A 17,532-nucleotide genomic window follows, 5' to 3' on the forward strand; every position below is an offset into this window, starting at 1 on the left:
TTTATTTTGAGTATCAGTGATAAATTAATCTTTATATCTCACTGATCAATAATTATTTGTATCATGATGATACTTCATTATTTGATAAATATAGCCCTATCTAATAAATATGTGATATATATATATATATATACATTCTTGCTTAGTTTATAAAAAATATATATTTTTTGCATTGTATTTAGTGGCCAGTTAATCTTATCTTGGACCAAAAAAGTAAAAAAAAAAAAAACACATGGAGATGTTTCCAAGGTCAAGTTCCCACAGCTGCTCGTAAGTTGCAAAAACAAAAGAAGGGAAAGAAAAAATATAAATAAGTAAAAAGTCCCTCTCTGTAAAAAGTAAACAAATACTATAATAAACCTGATATAGTGGCTGGGAGCCTAAACAATATTGTTTTTTTGTAACGCTCCATGAAATCTACACTTGTTGTCGCCAATTTCTTAACTTCAGTCACATGTGTGCAGAGGAAAATGCATCAGTTATTTTAAATCACAGAACTAACAATTACTTTACAGTCACTATTTACATATTTTACATATAGTCTTGTGACATTAATACTAGCATATACAACACAAGACATTGTATATACTCCCAACAGTCACGATTTTTCTTGAAAATGGCAGTGTGTTAGCGCTGTTTTCAAGACGTGCCGAGGCCAGGGTCTGCGTATTCCAATGCAGATTTCCTGTAATGGAGCAGCGTTTTTACACCAGACATGCTGAGTAACCTGATGGTTTCTCTGATGTTCCATGGTCACACAAGTGACTCGCAGGAGTCAGCATCTATTTACACAAAACACCTCCTGCGAGTTTTGCGAGCGGCTGTGCTACAGAATACGAACCTGAATCCTGGTGTAACTGAATCCAGTGGTGTAACTAGGGAAGGGTCGAGCAGGGCACGTGCCCTGAGTGCCGTGGCAGGCCCAGGGAAGTGCACCGCATCCGGAATTTATAGAAGCAATGCAATGTAGCTTCCTGCTCTGTGAGTCCTGGCATCTCCTCTCTGCATCTGATCAAATCTCCTCAGCTACACTCATATTCACATTTCAAAATACAGGCATAGTTGGGAATTGAACCTGTCACTTCATGCTTTACAATCAGACAGCTTACCAATGAGCCAACTGCTATTACAAGGGAAGACTGTGAATTCTAACTATATCAAGCTACTTCACATTCTTATTAATGTAAAATACAATTATACCTAGGATTCAAACTTAGCACCTCATGCTTTGCAGTCAGTCACCTTACTAATGGAGCCACCTGCTAATACATGAAATCCTGTGAATTCTAACTAAATCAAGCTACTTCACATTCTCCTTAATTTAAAATGCAGTCATACCTGGTATTCAAACTGGAATGGAAAGAAATATTCCCAGAGTGACGAGAAACGGTGGCGTGTCATGCTGACACGCTCCCATTTCGTGGCAAGTGACCACGCCTATTTTTGGCACACAGTTGGGGGGGTGGAGGGCTCCATTTTTCATCTTGCCCTGGGTACCAAATACCCTAGTTACGCCTCTGGTGCCAGGGAAATAGCATTTTGTCGCTTCATCAATGCCCCGCTAGCTACTGCACATTGCCGCAAATCATGGCGTCACACTGAGGCGATTAATTGCAACTTCCTGAACTAACCCCTCCAGCTTCCCCCAAGGAGCGCATAAAAGAGGCTGTATGTATGGTTAGGAAAAATATATGAATGAACTGGGGGAAGAATTTTGCTGTTCATTGCAATTATTTGGAATATGTGGCATGACATGTATTTTAATAAGTGACACTGAGTCAATGTTAAAGAACTAAATGTTACAGGCAGTTTACTGGTATGTAAAAAAAATTCTGGGCAGAAACCTTAGCAGGTATAATTTTCCACAGGCCATTTAAATTTGCTTGCAGCCAGTTCAGGCCACATGTGAGCCATGAAGGTCATTTATAAAAGCTCTTCTCCTTCTAGAACATGTCTCTTAATACCATATTTGTTTAGTGAAAAGGGTAACTGCAAAAAATACAGATACATTGTAATAGAAGAATTTATTTATAAACATTTATTTATATGATGCTAGTAAATTCTGTTGCGCTTTACTATTGGGAAGAAAACAGAGTCTGGGTGAAACCAGACATACAGAGAGGTAAGAGTGCCCTGCTCTCAAGCTTACACTTTATATAATTGTTAGGTGTATTTAATAACCTGCTGCAAATAACAATAAAGTGCTGGCAGGATACCATATATGTGTGACATTCTCAGTCTTTCAGAACTTTTGTACTGACATCAATAACTATTACAATTGTCAATACTCATTCAGAACAACTAAATGCAATTTTAGTGCACATCTGCCAAAGCAAGCTCAATGCAACTATGATCTAGCCTTTATGTTAAGAGACAAAAATATATAACTAAAAGACACAACAGTTGCAAGTACATACACACTCTAGTACAAAATTGAACAATCTCAATTAATTGTGATGGTAAAAGTTCAAAATGGATGATAGAGATATATTTGACTTCTTACTAAAACTGCATTTGCAATATAAAGCCTCCTGTGTGCTGGAATGGAGTGTCAGTTACCCACTTAATAGGGAGGCTGAGCACAAGACATATACATCTGTTGGAGTGAAAGTTCTATTACATTATCCCTTCATGCAGATGAAACCAAATCAAGTAGATGGAGACAAATGTCGTATTCAATATAGTATAAATCTATGTGATCGAGGCTGAATTACCAGACTTATCAAATGACCAATAAAAAACAGAGGAATCCCATAAAACAGAGGACACTGGAGAAGGAATTGCTGCCAGTTATCTCACAGACGGAACTAAATTATTTTGTAGGATTGAAAGTGAGAAGTTATGTAATGAACTTCCAATAGAAGGTAAAAGGCACAATTTTATGTGTGTAGACTGTGGACCAAAGTAGACTCAGAATTGAAGAGGCCTGAACAGAACCAGTAGCACAATAGGGACAATAATGACAATTCATTCAGTAAGTCAGATACATATACTCAACACCATACGTGATAGCAGGGGTAGCCATAATTGCTTCTCAGATACCCTTAATAGTTCATGGTTTCCAGATCTCCTAGCTGGTGCAGAGGTGCATTTATTACTGCATCAACCCCTACTTAACCAAGAGACCATATGGGTAGGTTAGCAAACTTAGAGGAGATGTATCAAGCCTTCTATAGAGTGGAAAAGTTGCCCACATCACCCAACCAGCTTCTATCTAGCATTTAGCAAGTACATTCTATAAAATGATAGGCAGCAGCTGACTGGTTGCTATGGGAAACTTCTCAACTCTCTAGACAGCTTGATACACCATTTTCTAATGGGTAAACATTTGATTTTGTAGCTAGAAAAGGCAATTTGTGTGCTATTTGTGATGGAAGAGTCGGGCGGTCGGGGTGTGGCTCAACGTGTGCAGATCTGATACGTCAATGCACCAATGTTTGCACGTCAGTGAAAAATTTAGATTTTGTTTTGTGGTTTGGGGTTATGTCAAGGAGTTAGAGGAATGTGGAGAAGACAAATTTACACATGGAATCACCATTTCACAGGGAAAAATTCGACATTGTGCCAAAACAAATGGACACATTTGGCAACATCTTTGCAGAAACCTGCATTATTATTCAGACTTCCAGCAATGTCATAAGAATATTCAAACACACAAATAAACCCACAACACAGCAGTGTGTATGTACTTTATGCACCATTGTATGGATCAGGGATTTTCAATTCCAATCTTCAAGTACCATCAATAGGTCATGTAGGTCAGTAGATCATCAATAGGTCATGTTTTTCTGGATTTCATTAAAGCCGCATACACACTAAACGATTCGCTCCATGAGCGATATTGTTTAGTGTTTCCCCGGCAGTGATGTGCTCAATGTCGTTAACGACATTGAGCACACGCACTGAATGATATCGTTCAGTGCCGACACCCTCCCTCATCCCCGAACCTGCACAACCTAATGATATCATCAGGTTGGACAGCAGATTCGGGTGATGAATGATGTTGTCAACGACTAGCTGGAGCACACATCGCTGGACGTAGACGGCATACACCCTGGCCGATATAATGAGTGACTGAACGATGACGATATTGTTAAATTGTTCATTATATCAGCTAGTGTGTACGCGGCTTAAGAGGTAATTAATTATTACAACCTGTTTCCATATACAATCCTGAAACCATGACCTATTGGGATACTTGCATTAGAGTTGAGAACCATTGGTATATAAACAAGGGGTCTGATCATGCCATGATGATGGCATGACTGCATTCTATGAAGAATACCAAGCACTCTGAAGTTCCCTCAATCCCATAAAGAGACCCTTACACTGCAGACTGAACCAGTGTCAAGTGAACGGGACATACCTCCCTACATTCCCAGTATTTAAAACAAAGGTTAATACTGTCCCATATAAATCAGTTCAGTTAGGAGGTAGGCATGTGCAACTAAATATATGTGCCTACACATACACTGATCAACTATAACATTTAAACCACTGGCAGGTGAAGTTAATAACATTGATTATCTCGTGACAATGTCACCTGACAAGAGGTGTGATATATTAGGCAGCACGTGAACACTGAGTTGTTGAAATTGATGTGTTGGAAGCAGGAAAAATGGGATATCGTAAGGATCTGAGCAACTTTGACAATGGCCAAATTGTGATGGCTAAACGACTGGGTCAGAGCAACTTCAAAACTTGTGGGGTGTTGCAGTATGCAGTTGTTAGAACATAACAAAAGTGGTCCAAAGAAGGACAACCGGTGAACCAGCATCAGGGTAATATGCATGGTAAGTGAAGGCAAAAAATGGGCTGTGTAGCCGCAAACTGGTCAAAGTGCCCATGCTGACCACTGTACACCGCCAAAAGCGCCTTCAATGGGCATTTGAGCATCAGAAGTGGACCATGGAGCAATGGAAGAAAGTGGCCTGGTCTGATGAATCCTGTTTTTTTTACATCAAGTGGACGCCGGGTGCGTTTGCATGGTTTACCTGGGGAAAATATGGCACCAGGATGCACTATGGGAAGAAGGCAAGCTGGCGGAGGCAGCATGATGCTCTGGGTAACGTTCTGCTGGGAACCCTTCAGTCCTGGCATTTATGTGGATGTTACTTAGTTTGACACGAACCACCTACCTAAACATCTAAATACACCCCTTCATGGCAACGGCATTCGCTGATGGAAGTGGCCTCCTTCAGCAAGATAATGTGTTCTGCCAGACTGTAAAAATTGTTCAGGAATGTTTTGAAGATAATGAGTTCAAGGTGTTGACTTGGCCTCCAAATTCCCCAGATGTCAAGCCTATTGATCATCTGTGGGATGTGCTGGAAAAACAAGTCAGAGCCATGGAGGCCCCACGTCACAACTTACAAGACTCAACGGATCTGCTGCTAACTTCTTGGTGCCAGATACCACCAGACACCTTCAGAGGTCTTGTGGAGTCCATGGTCTTGACAGACCAGAGCTGTTTTGGTGGCACGAGGGGGACCTACACAATATTTGGTAGATGGTTTTAATATTATGGCTGATGGGTGTATATACACAGAGCCAGTCACAGTGTTTTACATTTATTTTACTTCTTTCATTAGCAATTTTATATTTGGGACAACCATTTCAGTTTTGCTAGTTTTTCAATATATTTGATTTATTTTCATGCTGTATTAGCAAAACATTGTTTTATTATTCATAACATGACAAAGGTTGTTAATGAAAATTCAGTCTTCAATGTACTCATCAGGAAAGAATGATAGGTCCAAAATTTGAAGCTCAGGCAGACAAAAAAAATGCTGTCTGCAAGACAATGGAACAGATGGTTATGTACGTAGCAGGGGGAAAAAACATTGTATAGTATAGTGGCTTCACCCCTGCATCTACTCTTGTGGATTGATCAATCCAGACAAGTGGATGCATTGGTGAAAAAAGATCTGTATATGGATGTTGTTGGTTACTTTGATTGAAGATTTGTTTTAAACCATTTACTTTATTTCAAACTTTGCTGATAAAGTAGTTGGAATTAAATGCAATTGCAATAGTTTATTTGGAAGCTACTCACTTATATATCATAAAGATGGAAAATAAATGAGGAAATTTATTATCATTATGGTTTAATGTAATTTAATGATATTTCTTATATTTACATCAAAACTCTCATACAAGACAAAAGATTTAACACCCTGCAGGAACATTTAATGACCCTTCATTACTACACATCCTACTTAAGGCTGCAACATTATAAGATGATCTTTGCAAATGGACTTTTCAGAGCACAAACAAAAGGTTTTCATTCACCAAAGCACTTCCTCGGTGCCTGCAGCATGTCTATGCTTCAAATACAGAGCATTTTTCAAAAAATAGCTTTATTCTCCCTGCACAACAGCACAGAGAGGACAGTAAGGATATTGTGAATGACAGTTAAAAAGTGATGTTGCAACATCACAACGTATATTTTTCTTTTTCACCTACAGCTTATTTGGTACTTTAAAGGCAAACTAAGAAAGGGATAATTTATCTATAATAAGCGAGAAAGTGTTTGTGTGTGCGTGTGTGTCAGTCTGTCTTTTATGGCCCGAGTTTTGTACCTATCTCCACCAAATTTGGCATGGTGGTGCAGTTTGACCAGGATTAGGTTTTTAGCTATGTTTGAAGTCCGTCAGGGCAATGGAGGTCTACATGGTGCCCACCAGGTAGGCCGTGGAGTCTCTGATTTGAAATTTTGGTTTAAGCAAGTTTGCTCATAATGACTTCCAGTGCCTAAAACTGCACTGATCTGAAGGCACAGGCTGATATGCACCAGTGGGGGCAGGCAGAGCTCTAACAGAAGAGCAGTGAGTAGGAGGATCAACTGTCACACTGCACCTGCACTGACAGTTACTAATTTCCCCCAAGCACATTTTCATAGGCCAAAGTCTCCAATGTTGGTCTGCAGAGATTTCTGCTCAGCAATGATTTCTCTTCTGCAGCGATTTCTGAAACTAATGATTTGGGAAGCTATGCTAATTTCTGTCCTTAAAGTCACTCTGCTCCTGATATACCCCATTCCAAACAGTCAGAGAATACGCCTGCCTGCACTGTCATTTACTCCTAAATTACATTGTTAGCTAGGAGTGAATGACTTCTGTGTTCCTTGTCAAAGCGTTCCCCCTTTAGTATACCACATTCAAACTAAGTTTAGTTATTTCCACATCACAGCCTTCAAAAGTGTGGTTCATTTCAAGACCATTCACTGCTAAAACACAACCAAAGTTCAGAATAGCCATGCCACCCAAAAAAATGTTCCAGTCTGGTTCGCAACTCCCCAGCTGCTAGAAGTAAAAGACAGACAAGTTGTGAGGAGACCTCAGAGGAAGTACAAGCAGATCAATGGAATAGGGTTATAGGCGAAGACAATGTAAAAAATGCAGATGTACTTCATGGTCCATTCTTCAACCCGAGCAATCAGGGTTCTTCCATTCCTTATACTGTCCAGGCCAGGTACTGTATAGGCATGTACCGCTGTTCCATCAAATAAGGTTAAAGCTGCGCTAGCACCTTTATAAAATAATTTACCATGGCACTCCTAATAGAGAACCAGCAAATAAACTAAGCTAACCAACTTTGAATAGCATTGTAGGGGTGGGTGAGCAGGAAGACCACTCACAAGCCACAATCGGTTTGACTAACCCTCAAACTCACTCCCACCTCATCTCTTCCCATTTTCTTGTGGTCACTGCTATGTCAGAACTGGAGGTGTCCCAGGGAAAACAGGTGCACAGGTATATAAAGCAGTGTCTGGGGGTCTGACTTTGGAAAGGAGCACCATACTAAAATATTTTGAAAATATAGCAGCTAGCTATATATGTATACATAAGTAAATGTTGGTGTTTTATTAGACTCAGTGTTTCCCAAACCCAGTCTTTACGGCCCACTATCAGTTCAGGTGCCAAGGGGCATATTTATTAATCATCGGGTCCTAGAATGCGGCAATAAAGAATTACTGATCACCAATATGTATGAAGAAACACCAGCAGGGATAGGGTATTTTTTGTGGAATGTAGCCCATAGGCTACAGTAGCTAACACCATCTAGAGATGGCGTTAGATGCCGGGGCCAAGCTTTGCGCTACGGAGCTTGGTAAATGCTGCAAAAAAGCACCCCCAAATAAACCCTATGTTGGTTTGTTTTTGTGAGCAAAATCGGGTGGCTGCACCAGATATCTCTGATAATGTACATATATGCCAGGGATACTTTATATTTGGGGGTAACCCCCGAAAACACACGATATCTTGCAAATATTAATTGATAAATAGGCCCCTAAGGCAATCCCTGCATGAGCACAGGTGACTTAATTATTACCTCAGTCAGATCGATTTACCCACCTGTGCTGAAGCAGGGATATCTCTAATGTCTGGACTGTAAGTGGGCCATGGGAACTGGGTTTGGGAAACACCGGACTAACAACAATCCTATAGTAACAACACAATCCAATTAAAATGACAATAATGTACATTACTGAACCGTGTATATTAGTGTATGACAAAACATATCCTGGGGCGGTTCAAAATTACCTTCTTCATATAACATTTTCTTTAAATCGCATAAAACTGGGGATCTAATACTAACAATAAGCAAAGATTCCAACATTCAAGTATATTAGGATGTGATGATTTGATAAAAAATTATTGACTGCAACTGCAAAACAAGCCTCAATTGCGGATATCAGGCCATTAAGGAGCACTGAATGATACGTTTAACTCTGCTGATGAAGCAATAATATTCACGCTCGCACTTTCTTCTTTGAATGCAGAATTTTCTACTTAGAATAACTTATTGTAAATATAAACTCAATTTATAAACTGGGCATATTTAAAATAAAAATGAAACAACCAATTTGAAATATCAATTAAGCCACTAATACCCCTTTCAGACATACGGGTTGACTCAGGAAATTGCCGGGGCTTGCCAGGGTCGACCCGGGTCATGGCTAAGTGTGAAAGGGTCCAGCCCGGGTGGACTGTCCTGGGTCTGCGACCCTTCTCGCTACAAGGGTTTTTTCAGGGGCTGACTCGGGTAGCCTATAGTCATACTTGCCTACTTTTGAAAAATACTTTCAGGGAGATTGCAGCAGAATGCGCCGCGCAAATCGCGATGCGCCATTCAGGGGTGTGGCCTGCCCCAAAGGGCATGTCTAGCTCAACCTATGGGTGTATATAGTCCTATAAACTGAGACCCTAGCTCCCCCACAGACATTAATATAGCTCTGCCCTACCACATTCACATTACTTGATGCCCTACACACATTCACACACACACACACAGATACATTCACACATATACATTCCAAACACACACACATACATTCACACACACACACATACATCATTCACACACATACATTCACACACACAGATACATTCACACATATACATTCCAAACACACACACACACACACACACACACACACACACACACACACATACATTCACACACACACACATACATTCCAAACAAACAAACAAACATTCACACAAACACACTCACACACAGATTAGTGCACTCACCTTGGGACCGGGAACTTCTCCAGCCTCTCCACCGAACAGCACAGCGCTGTCTCCGCCAGACCAGAGCTCCTCTCTGCAGCTCCAACAGGACTCCTCCACCATGTCTCAGTCGCCGCAGCTCCCATGTGCAGGTAGGAGAGGGGTGAGGGATCCGCTGCTACTGCCGCTGGAGCCAGACACTGGTGTCTCCATGCGGCTACTCACAGAAGCCCGACACCTGCGCTGCTACCAGGCTCCGCCTGCCACCGCTGTCGCACCCAAGCACACTCTGTGTGCGCACTGCTCACTAGCGCCGGCCACCGCTACCCACAACCCCGCGGTGGCCGGCTTTTAAGTGAAATGACATGCCGTCATGATGTCCCCTCGCAGGCCCCGCCCACAAACCGGGAGTTGATGTACACTTTGCGGGGGAGCGGGAGGCTTCATTAAAAACCGGGAGCCTCCCGCTAAAATCGGGAGGGTAGGCAACTGTGCCTATAGTGTGAACGGTGCAACTCGTGTTTTTAGACATAGGTCACGCTGAAAGGAGCTGGTTGGCTGTTCGGGGAGCTGGCAGATGATCTCATCAGCAGACGGCAATTGCATACAGCATGGCTCACTGGAGTGGAGAGGAGGTGCTCCTCTTGAAAAAACACTGCAATATGGCAGGGGACTCGTCGGCCATGATTAAAGCAATGCAGTCTTCACTAGCGTTCCCACTAGGCTATTTTAGTGAGCACCGTGCCCTGCCCGATTTCAAATGTGCCCTCCCCTTTCAGCGTCTTGCTAAAACAGCCTGCCGGGTGCCGTCCCCACCCTCAGGCCGCAGTGTCCCATGGGGGGGGAATTGTGGTGAAGCACTCACTGCCGGTGAATAGATGTCTTACGCTTGCGCATGGCATCTATTCACAGTGAGGGGATAGCTTGGGGGCAGCCCAGCATGTCCGTAAGTGCTGGGCACGCCCCTAAGGGTGTTGAAAAGGGAGCATGTATTAACGATACTCCATCTTTTCATGTGGCCACGTCCCCTTTTCAGACATGCAGGCGTGCGCGAGAGTGTCCTTGGACCTAGAATGAACACTATTCACCCACCACCGAAGTCACCACCCACTTTTCATTACCTTATTTTTGTGAGCCTAAAAAGCATCCACTTTAGACTACTGATTGCCAGGGCAGACAAGGCTTATGTGTGAAAGGGATCGACCCAGACAGACAGTGCGAGATTCCAGCTCCACAGATGTTGGAGGGGGCTCCTTGAAATTAACCATTTATAGTTTAAGCAGTGGAGCTAACGAGCAAGTTAAGTGATATTTAATAGTATACTTTGGTTTACTTTGTAATACATATCTTTATAACTGAGATATTTATTTGATTGGCTTGATTAACGTCTTTGTATCCAAGAAACTTATCTTGTTCCACCGAGAACACACGGGTTGAATACATGTTCAAAAACCTGGGTCGGAGTCACGGCTTATGTCTGAAAAGGGTATACGACACCTACTGTAGTTTGTAAGGAACTAAATTATACTGGCACTGATGCACTGGACACAGAGTATGACCTGTGCAGGATCCTGCCTTGGGACCTCTGCTGCAGCTCTCTGCTATCACCTGTAACGCACCATCCACTCCATACAGGATGCAAGTAAACAGATAGCAAGCAGAGGCAAGTCAGGACTCTGGTGCTATCCACTCAGTGAACCATAATCCCTGCCTGGATAATTAACTTAATCACTTCAAATATTAAATGCTGTTTTCCTAGAAAAGATATTCAAAGGGTAATAATATATATTAATCATATCATAACTAAAAAGTGACCTTTTATAGTTAGTTCATGGTAGTTGTGCTAAATAGGTTTTGGACACTGTTTATGCAAATGTTTTAGATAACTACAATAACTTCTCCAATTCTTACCAGACATGTCCTCCCGTTTTCCGGGAAGGCATTCAGTCTGATCTCTTGCAGCAGCTGAAGGAAATTTAGAGCACTCATGCCAATGAACAACAGCAAAAAATAAATCAATGAATGGCTGCGCAGCTTTCTCTCTGATAAGCAATATCCAAAATTAAATCACCTGGTCAAATAAAATGTGATTTCTCAGGAGTCACAAAAGTATGAGCAATCACATAATGAAAGAACAAATCATCACAGAGCAACTAATGTCCAACACTCGTCTTCACACAGTTAGGACTGGCTATTTACAGTATGTACGATTTAGCCCATGGTATGCTTCCCCAAGTCCCAGAAGACAATGCACCTAAAAAATACTATTGGCCCCTAACTATTCTATTGATGCCAAGGGATGTACTGTACATCTACCATCTTTGAAATATCCTGCTGGTTTATTCATTTGGCCGACTAGCTCCTAAATTCTGTATTACATCTGTGTCATCCTAGCATACTTATGTGAGCTGTTATCTGGGTATAGACGGTGCTTCTATGCTTACTCTCAAAAGGCCAAAACAGTATATTGCAATTAATACATTCTTTTATTGGCAGTGTTTAACAGAGCATGTAGAGAAGCCGCAGTGATGGGTGCGCAGTGGGTGTATGAATGAAGGTTAGTCCACACAGCAGACAGCTTAACCAGGTTGTTAGTTTATTAACCAGGTTGAAATTGGTAGCGTAGAACACAGGACTGCAGTATTTCAACATCACTGATTTCTATCTCTTATAGATTGCTCCCATAGTCGTAGTATACCACCAATTGTCACAGCAGATCATAAATTCTTGATACTGATTTCAGCAGCATATACAACTTGACACATGTCGCTAAAGTCTGGGGTGCAATTGTCTGTATCTATGTAGAGCAGGGATATCCCTCTGCTTAAGTATGAGGTGAGGCCTCATTTTTGAGGACCTACATGGTGGAAAAGCAGATGGCATGAAGGGCATGGAGTAAAGGAAAAAGGTAACTAGCATGGGCAGCCCTGTGAACATGGATAAAAGGTTACGCATAACATAGTGCATAATTACAGTACAAAAATAGCTACTTAACATACATAATATGGAAAATATATATGTACTGTATAATGCACAGCATTGCAAAACATTTAATAAAGTGCACAGTAAGGGAAAAAAGAAAGACACTGCACAGCAGATCAGTACAGTGCTGTATCTAACATAGCAGACTCTCCTTATCTAGCCAATCACTGGGACACATCGCAGAGCTTTTAGTGTGGTCAGAGTTTCATGCCCACCACAATCCTTTCCACACCATTCCAGTTCTGTAACCAATATAAGTCTGTCTACAGCAGTCACATATCCACCACATACAGGCCTATGGCCGAAACAGAATCCTAATGCATAGCACAGTCCCTTATATAGCCCTGTGCACAACATAACTGCTTCAATCCTGCTACAATCTTATAGTAGCTATGACAGCCATGATTAACAGCCATTCCCTGATTAACAGCCTCATGACTCTCTCAGTTTTATCATTAACTTCATGCCTTCCACAGCTCTAAGACAACCATTCATGTACTGCAGCCACATGGCATCCTACTGATCTCCACAGTTCTATGCCCACCAGTATAACCCTGTGTCCAGCATATGAGATTCATGTCCACCACAGCCCTATGAATATCATATACAGACCTACGGTAAGAGAGCTTTAGGGCAACCAATTCAAGTCTTGTTCCCTTAGGGCAGTTTAATGTGTGCAAGTCTCATGCACATCACATGCTGTCACGTGTCAGTTACTACCCCCATGTTCACCAGTGTCATGCCCATCATATACAGGTCTGTGCCTACATTAATAACCAACTGTGTCCTATACGACCCTATGCCCAAATTTTCAGCATCATGTCCACCAAATAGAGCAGTTTGCTTGAATTAACAGCCTGATATACCATACCCACTATACACAGACAGTGTCCATCCCATACACATAAAATACTGCCACAAGCCCCAAACTTCTTTTTGTTACCCAATTCCATACTTTCCCATGATTTATGCCTGCTTTGGTGACTGGATTTCTGTCCACATTAGCATGGATGAGAACGTCATGTTAGTGCACAACACCAATGTGGAGTCACCACTGTGATTATTCCATACAATATATAACAATCACGGTCATATTCAGTATTTGCATCATGCTGCGTAAGTGTAATATTCTATTGGGTAGATCTACTAAGCCTTAGAGAGAGATAAAGTACCAACCAATCAGCTCCTAACTGTCATTTTTCAAACAGCCTTTAAAATCACATTTATGAGCTGATTGGTTAGTACTTTATCTCTTTCCACTTTTTCTCTCACATCTTTTATATTATTGCTTCATACTCAATTCATGTTTGGTAGGGGTAGAGTGCTTTGTCTGTACATAGTATAATAGAATTGTATTAGGAACACGTTCAGAAGTCACATAAGTTGAGGTACTCTTAGGCCCTCATTCAGAGCCGTTCGCTATTTGCGGTCGTTCGTTCAAAAACAAGGGGTGGCTATTCAAATGATCCGTTCGCAAATTGCAGTCTGTTCACGCCTCTAAGTCTGAACGAGCGAGCAAAACATACGCTCGTTTATTTGTTAAAAACGCCCCCTGGCCGCTCGCACCATACGTCATGTCCGCTATTTATTAGATTAATCGAGTACATCGACCAGGGTATGAACTGCTCGCTATTCTTGTGGTTGGTGTTTGCTACCACAAATTTGCGAGCAGTTCTGGCTAGAAAATAACCCAGTGACGTGGTCAATGACGCTGCTGTATTAATTATGCACACCCATAATACGCCCGTTTTGACCTTTAAGCACGCCTGCGTTCGGATCTCCACTCCCCATTTTCAAGCACCTTCCCCTGTTACCACCCACATACGCCTCATTCTGTCACTCAAAATAGCAGGCACTCGCTATATAGCGTACAAACGATTTTTGGCCGCACTGACTGGTTCGCGCATGCGTACTAAAAACCGTACGCATGCGCAGATGTGCAAACATCGCTCGGAACGAGCGTACTGCCGCTAACGAGCGGCTCTGAATGAGGGCCTTAGTGTGCATACATTATGAAATACATATGTTCCTGCCCACTGACCAGGTGTCTGTAAAACAAAATTGTTCTCAAATTATAATATTCAATTCAAAAATGATGTACAATATATTGTTTATATCACAAAATTCAATTCTAACGTCATTCTGGGTTAAATAATATTCCTTTGCTATTGGAATTCCATTGTCAATCCCAATGATTCCATTATTTACAATACATACTCACACACAATCTGGCAAAGGCCCAGCATGGTCGTGGCTTTTTGTATCTTGTGACAAGCAGAGGGTCTGTCTTCTACAGAATCGTTCACTTGTCATTTTTGTGGGTCACTGTTGTACATAACTTGGTTTGTCTCTAGCTAATGGTAAACAATCATGCATTGTAAATGGCTCATCAGGATCAGGAAAATCTCCTAATAAATGACAGATTTAATCATCAGTCTACCCTGGCTGTTCCCAGAGTATAACTATTTTATTGGCCAGGTTCAGAGAACAATTTTTAGCTTATTGTGTAAGAAAGTCATTTTCATACTTAAGCACATTGGAGGCATGCTTGCTCAGTTAGCAAATGTAAGAGACAGTGACATATTATATGCCTACACAATGCAGTCTTTTATGTGTGAACAATATTAGAATGCAGAGAATAATATGACGCCTAAACATTCTGTCCTGCTATTATTTTGAGAATACAGCTCAAACAGAACTAACTGTAAATACTTTATTTAAAAAAAACCGTTTATATAGATCCCCACATTTATACCATGTATCCAAATAAACCTAAGTAACAAAAAAAAGAAAATCATAAAAGTTAACTTTTTTCTTTTATAGCTAAAAATTCCCTATCTGCATATTTAGCACCACAGTGCAACTGGAATATAATAGCAAATGGGTTATTATTTTGAATAAAAACTAAACAAAGAAATCTACCCCAATTGTATTATTTTGGAGATAACTATAGCCCTATAAACATTCAAAAGCAATAGTTTTTGCTAAATTTGCATGAAAATATTCATTTTCACATTTTGGCATAAAATATTTATCAGATCCACATTAAAAAATGCAGATTGTGATAACTATGCCCCATATGTGTGCTAAATGAAGATATGTGATACATATGCCATATGTTTTAAAGCAAATATATATATATATATATATATATATATATTTAGTATGAATCTGTTGTGCAATTGACAAAAATATAGAAGAGGCAACAGAGTTATCTTTGTTTTTTTAAGACTACTGCAGAATTACATATGTTATATGAGTAACTGATACAACGGTAATTTATATAGTTTGTGCTTACATCAAACAAATCATAACAAAGCTTACTTTAATGTCTGGTAATAAAATTATTAATAGCATCAGTATCATTGTGGTCAGACGCTAAGTTGCCAGTAACAATCATGAAAAAAACACAACAAATGTGGTTTATAAGTAAATATACATATATATTGCAGCTTTGCAAACAATCATCCAGAATGTACATGCCACTGGTCTTCAGTGTATAGTCTGAAATGATTGGACAGCTGTGAGTGATAGTGTCCTGTACTTACTGCACGTGTACCATGGCACCAACACACACTAATACCAGTTGTTTCTTTCATTAACTTTAGACACTTTAGAAGCTCTGATGTCTCTCAGATCCGCATTGGACTTTAATTTAAGAACATTATCTCTAGACATATTCTTAAATAACCTCTTCCCAGCCCCACTTTGCACCATGGGGCACCACTACCACCTTACTCTGTAGTCAGTCACATCATTATTGCACCCAACCCAACAACTACTATTCTGGTGACCACTAAGTATTGCAGCACCAGATAACCTGCCAGTGCCCATAGACACCTCCCCTGCTGAACCCCTATGCCAGCATGGTGCGTGTCACGGTATAGCAAGGCACTAGAAGCTGATGGGGAGGCACCTGCAGGACATGCTGAGCTTTGTAGTATTCCCACAACAGCTGTGACCCCTACACCTCCTTTGCTGCACATACCTCCCCTCCATGGCCATCGAAGATGCCGAAGATGGACGGGTGGCTCTTGTTGAGCAGGTCAGTGATGATCTCGAAGCGGTCCTCCATGTGGTCCCTCCGGCCCTGGATGGAGTACACGGCCACATTGTTACTCTTGAACTCCCAGGTCTTGGAGAACTCCGCCTCCAGGACATCCAGCCCCCCGAGCCGGTCATTCTGCATGATCTCTGCCACCTTCCCCTTCACCATCTGCACGGCGTCCCGGCTGGACTTCACGATGGTCTTCACCTCATCCGTGTGGAAGAAGTAGCTCCAGAGCGCCAGGCTGATGCACAGGAGAAAGAGGGTCTCCGGCCGGAGTAAGAAGTAGCGCATGATCCTGCCCAGCAGAGACAACAGAGTCATGGTATCCTCTATCATGGGTGTCCCGGGGGTGGCAGGGGAGTGCGATCACTGCATGCCAGGCTGACCCCTGCCCGGACTCCTCCCCGGCAGGGGGGCACAGGTCTGCAGCACCTAACACAAAGGAGCACGGTCAGTGGCAGACGGAGCCCAGGCTGGGCAGGAGATGGTGCAGAGTCCCGGCTTCCCTCCGGCTCTGATGCAGGAGGCTGGGCAACAGCAGCAAGCGGACAGCTCCGGTCCCTGCTCAGCAGCACCTTGCAGAGCTGTCAGAAGGTGCAGACACCGGCTGTTCTGTGTGTCTCCCCCACACCGGGCACCTCATTGCGCGTACACGGGGGGAGCTCGGTATGCCTGAACCAGCCTTCCGCCAGCTAGCTGCCATGTGTAACCCATCTGGGGTATGCCGTGTAGTGTTTGACACCCACTAGTGCTATCCTTCCTGCTGTGCAAGGATTTACCTACGAGACGGAAACGTTGATAAAAAGCTACAGCCCGGTCTCCCCCCTCACTGTAGTGTGCAAGTGGTACGGTCCGCCACAAGCAGGAACACTGCAAGCGAGGAGGGACGGACAGAGACAGGACTCTGTGCTGCCAGGCAGCAGGACACTGTGATTCCCCTGGCCGCTGTCACACCGGACACTAGGACGCCAGCTGTACTCA

General features: G+C 42.1%; 1 protein-coding gene across 1 annotated transcript in view; it reads right to left on the reverse strand.

The window, feature by feature from the left end:
* The window catches only part of PPM1L (protein phosphatase, Mg2+/Mn2+ dependent 1L), a 242,008-nt gene extending 224,745 nt beyond the window's left edge, over nucleotides 1-17,263 (reverse strand). The window contains exon 1 of the mRNA XM_088452355.1: nucleotides 16,489-17,263. Within this exon, the coding sequence (XP_088308481.1) occupies nucleotides 16,489-16,887 (399 nt within the window). The 5' untranslated portion in view covers nucleotides 16,888-17,263. The remainder of the gene's footprint in view (nucleotides 1-16,488) is intronic.
* Nucleotides 17,264-17,532: the final 269 nt, after the last annotated feature.

The sequence above is a fragment of the Taudactylus pleione genome, unplaced genomic scaffold (assembly GCF_031769625.1).
Source record: "Taudactylus pleione unplaced genomic scaffold, aTauple2 ptg000037l, whole genome shotgun sequence".
Taxonomy (NCBI): domain Eukaryota; kingdom Metazoa; phylum Chordata; class Amphibia; order Anura; family Myobatrachidae; genus Taudactylus; species Taudactylus pleione.